The following is a 5,276-nucleotide window of genomic DNA, read 5'->3' as shown; positions in this document are numbered from 1 at the left end:
TAGCATAAAAAACAAGAAAATACTTAGGAATAGATTCAACCAAAGAAGTGAAAGATCTGCATTCATAAAACTACAAGACTTAGATGAAAAAATTTAAGACACAAACAAATGGAGAGATATTCCATGTTCACGGATCAGAAGAATTAATATTGTTAAAATGCCATACTACCAAAAGCCATCTGTACATTCAATGTAATCCCTATCAAATTTCTAATGTCTTTTTTCACAGAAATAGAAAAAACAATTCTAAAATTCATGTGGAACCACAAAAGACCCTTAATAGCTGAGGCCATCCTGAGAAATTACACTTCTAATTTCAAACCATACTACAAAGCTATAATAAATTTAAAAGTATGGTACTGGCATAAAAATAGACATATAGACCAATGGATCAGAATAGAGAGCCCATAAATAAACCCTTGTAGATATGGTCAACTAATATTTGACAAGAAAGCCAAGAATACTCAATATGGAAATGATAGTCTCCTCAATAAATGGTGTTGGAAAAAACTGGATATTGACATGCAAAAGAATTAAATTGAACCTCTTTCTTACACTACTCAAAAAATTAAATCAAAAAGGATTAAAGACCTAAATGTTAGATACAAGACTGTAAAACTACAAGAAAAAACATAAGGAAAAACTCCTTGATGTTAGTCTTGGCAATGATTTTTTGGAAGTGAAACCAAAAGCACAAGCAAGAAATCAAACATAACTTGGGACTACATCACACTAAAAACTTCTGCACAACAAAAGAAACAATAAAGAGACAGGATGTGGAATGGGAGAACATATTTGCAAACTTGATCTGATAAGGGGTCAAAATCCAAAATATATAAGAAACTCGTACAAACAATAACAAAAAAGCAAATATTTCCAATGAAAATTGGGCAGAGGATTTGAATAGACATTTTTCCAAAGAAGACATACAGATGGCCAACAGGTACATGAAAAGATGCTCAACATCACTAATCATCAGGGAAAAGCAAATCAAACCCACAATGAGATAGCACCTCACACCCATTAGAATGGCTGTTATCAAGAAGACAAGATACAACAGGTGTTGGCAAGGCTGTGTAGATAAGGCAACCATTGTGCAGTGTTGGTGGGAATGGAAACAGGTACAGCTGCTATGGAAAGCAGTATGAAGTTTCCTCAAAAAATTACACATAGAATTACCACATGATCCAACATTGGTGGAAGTGAAATCACTATCTTGAAGACATATCTGCACTCCTTGTGCATTGCAACATTTTCACAATAGCCAAGACATGGAAACAACCTAAGTGTCCGTCAATGGATGAATGCATAAAGAAAATATGGTACATATATACAATGGAATATTATTCAGTCATTAAAAAGAGGAAATTCTACCATTTTCAACAACATAGATAGACCTTGAGAGCATCATACTAAGTGGGATAAGTCACATAGAGAAAGACAAATACTGTAGATATCACTTTATATGTGGAATCTACAAAGTTGGACTCATACAACTAGAGAGTAGAATGGTGGTTGCCAGGGGCTGAGGTGTTGGGGAATTGGGAAGATGTTGATGAAAGGGTACAAACTTCCAGCTATATGATGAATAAGTTCTGCCAATGCAATGTACAGTACAGCATGGTGACTATAATTAACAATACTGTATTATATACTTAAAAGTTGTTAAGAGAAGATCTTAAATGCTATCACCACAAAAAAATGGTAATTATGTGAGGAGATGGTGGTATTAACTAACCTTATTTTGGTAATCACTTCCCAATACATAAATGTATCCAATCATCATGTTGCACACCTTAAACTCACGTATGTTATATGTCAATTATATCTCAATAAAAGCTGGGGTGGAGTAGTCTTTGTCTAGTAAAACCACTGTCTTTGCTGCCTTATAGACCGTTTCTGTCAACTTATTTTTTTCCTTTAATGGGCCATACTTTCCTGTTTCTTTGTATCACTAGTGATTTTTTTATTGAAACTAGACATATGAATATTATAATGTGATAACTCTAGAAATCAGGTTCTTCCCCTTTTCTGTTTTTGATATTTGAAGGTTTGTGTGTTGTTTAATGACTTCTCCAAACTATTTCTGTAAAGATTATTCATTGTTGTGTGCTCACTGAAGTCTCTTTTCTTTTAGCTTGTGTTCAACTAGTTTTTTGACAGAGATTTCCTTGAATGCCAGGAGCTAAAACTTTAAAAAACCCCTCTCCCAGTCTTTGCAAATTGGCTCTGTCCTGAGGCACTTTTTCAACATTTTCCCAAACTGTTTACAATTCTGCCTGAGAATTCACTTCCATCTTGCACTGAAACTGGAGATCAGCCAGAGGGGAAAGCTTAAGGTCTTCTCTGCTCTTCTCTGAGCATGAGTGCTGCTGGGCATGCATATGGCTTTCTAAATTCCCTGGTATGCACAGGCACTGAGTAGTGCTCTAATTTCAAAAAAAAAAACTCTCTTGGCAGCTTTTCTTCTCAGGCTATAGGTGTTCTATATCATGTTTCAACCATAACCTTGGCAGGTACAGGTTTTTCATTAGCCTTACAATGTTTTCAAGCAATGTATGTGACATTTGAGCCCTGAATGAGTTCCAGGTTATGGAAACAGAGACAAAGTACCTTGCATCAGTCCTTCAGGTAGACCCCAGACAAATTATAACAGACAAACACAATAATTTGTGAATAAGGTCTGCTCTACTCCCTCTGGAATTAACACCAGGGTTTCACAATGGGAACGTGGGCTGTTGTCTTCAAAATGGCCACTGAGCCTGGGAGAGGGTTAGGCAAAGGGCAAGTAAAAATACCAAAAAGCTCTCCTACCATTTTTAAGCTGCCTTTTTCTTGATACAGTGTTCACTTCATTCCTGTAAACCTTTAACTCTTTCCTAGAATGCCGACAAAGTTGGTCTGACAGTTTCTGTTTGTTTTTTGATGTTTCTGTAGAGCTTGGAGCTCCATACTCTGTCATTTCGATGAAGACATTCCCTGTTCTTTTTATTTCTAGACTGCAGTCTCTTTAAATGGCATTGGGAAACCACAGCACCATTAGTGAGTTCATCCTCCTTGGACTGTCTACAGACCCCCATGTCCAGGCTCTGTCCTTTGTGCTGTTCCTAGCAATTTACCTCCTGACTCTGCTGGGAAACCTGATGATGCTTCTGGTGATCAGGACTGATCCTCACCTCCATACACCCATGTACTTCTTCCTGAGTCACCTCTCTTTCCTGGATCTTTGCTACTCCTCAGTCACCCTGCCCAAGCTGCTGGAGAATCTCCTGTCTCAGAAGAAAACGATCTCTGTGGAGGGCTGTCTAGCTCAAGTCTTCTTTTTGTTTGACACTGGGGGCACTGAAGCCTGCCTTCTCACAGTGATGGCCTATGACCGCTATGTTGCCATCTGCCATCCTCTGCTCTATAGCCAAATGATGAGCAACCAGCTCTGCAAGGGGCTGGTGTGTGGCTCCTGGGGACTGAGCTTTCTGGATGCATTCATCAATATCCTGCTAGCTTTGGACTTTGACTTCTGTAGGGATCAGTCCATTCCCCACTACAGTTGTGAGCTACCCTCTCTCTTCCCTCTGTCCTGCTCTGACATCTCCACCAGTTTTACTGTTCTGCTCTGCTCCAGTCTCCTACATGGGCTAGGGACCTGTTTCCTGATCATATTCTCCTACACCCTCATTGTCTCCACCATCCTGGGTATCAGCTCCTCCTCAGGCAGAATCAAGACCTTCTCCACCTGCTCATCCCACCTTACTGCAGTGCTCCTGTTTTATGGTTCAGCTTTCCTTCGCTATATCATGCCAACTTCAGGTTCACCACTGGAGTTGATCTTCTCTGTACAGTACAGTGTGGTCACTCCCTTAATGAATCCCCTTATCTATAGCCTGAAGAACAATGAGGTGAAAGCAGCTGTGAGAAGGACCTTTAGAAAATATCTCCAATATATGCTGACCAAAGACAGAAGATGATGTGGAGTTAGTTGACTATAGCAAGATATCTTGTTAATTGACAATAAGAGAATTTCCTGATTGTCCTGATATTGGATCTAAGAAAAGTATCTAGAAATTCACAAAGCTATTTGGAGATAAAGTGGAGAAAGATGGTTCAGATTCATTCTGGCTTAGGGGCAGGGCAAAGCATCAGATAACCATACTAATCCAGCCATTTTCCTTGGATAGTCTTTTGGTTGCTTTGGTGAGTCTTCATCCAAGTCTGTTTCTCTTTACTATGCAGTTCAGTGAACAGCATGGGAGAAAGAGAAGGGAGCATATAAAACAAACCTGTTGAATCTTCAATCTGGGAGAGGCGAGAGGATTAGAAGGGAGGGAAGAGCAATAGTAGTTAACTGTGGTATTTGGATTTAGAGACACCTAGGCCCAGGAAAGGTAGGATCATTCAGGGAAATAAGATAGCCCAGATGTAGGAGGATCCATTATGGGATCCACAAAAAGCAAGTTTCTAAAATCTTCTAGAAAATAAAACAAATAATTATCAAGACAATGATTTCATAAGATAGACAATCTAGTAGAAAGGTATTTTGCTATTTGAGCAAGATGTTAGGTTCAAGAGGGTAAGACATAGTTTCAAGATGAAAAGGGGAAGTACAATTAAAGAGTAAGAGAGTGAAGAATAGAACTAGAAATCCAGGCCAGCTGGGCAATACAAACCGCTGGTTAACTTAAGTTTAGGATGTGCCTAATCTGGTCAAAATACAATGACTGCTTGGGGCTGCAGTGAAGGATGGAAGGTTTCCCTAAAATTCCACTGTAAGGCACAATATTGAGTTGTAAGGATAAAGGGATTTTGGGGAAAGAGTCTCCAAAGTCTGGGGACACAAGGTTTGTTTCCAATTTAAGTATATGGCAGATTAGATTGGTGGTCTTCTCCTTCCCTTTCTTTGCCCCTGCCTCTTCTTGATGTCCTTTTTCCCACCCAGGCACCCAGTGCCCTCAAACTGCCTCTTCAGAATCCCCTTTCCATAACTTCCCTGAATGTTACGAATCAGATCAAATTACCTAAGCACAATTCAACATGAACAAAAGATGAGACGTGCTCAACACAGCTATCCAGGCAAATTGGTAAATTACAGATTGTGTTAAGATGATGACCCTGGGATCCTCTTTCTTCTCTACTTCTCTATGTAAATATCCAAACTTCTCTCTCTTCACTTTTTTCTGAATTTCAAAATAGGCATTCAACTTCAAGGTGAATTGAAGCCACTGTGTTCCCTCTCACAAGGTAAGTGAAGAGAATTTGAAATTAATGCTTACCTCTCACTC

At 39.1% G+C, this 5,276-nt stretch overlaps 1 protein-coding gene across 1 annotated transcript; it reads left to right on the top strand.

The window, feature by feature from the left end:
* The first annotated feature begins 3,014 nt into the window (after positions 1-3,014).
* Positions 3,015-3,965, top strand: LOC124228179 (olfactory receptor 8S1-like). Its single transcript, XM_046642510.1, has one exon. The coding sequence runs from the start codon at positions 3,015-3,017 to the stop codon at positions 3,963-3,965; it is 951 nt and encodes a 316-aa protein (XP_046498466.1).
* The last annotated feature ends 1,311 nt before the right edge of the window (positions 3,966-5,276 follow it).

This window comes from Equus quagga, chromosome 1, assembly GCF_021613505.1.
Source record: "Equus quagga isolate Etosha38 chromosome 1, UCLA_HA_Equagga_1.0, whole genome shotgun sequence".
NCBI classification, from domain to species: domain Eukaryota; kingdom Metazoa; phylum Chordata; class Mammalia; order Perissodactyla; family Equidae; genus Equus; species Equus quagga.
This window is presented reverse-complemented; position numbering and strand designations above follow the sequence as displayed.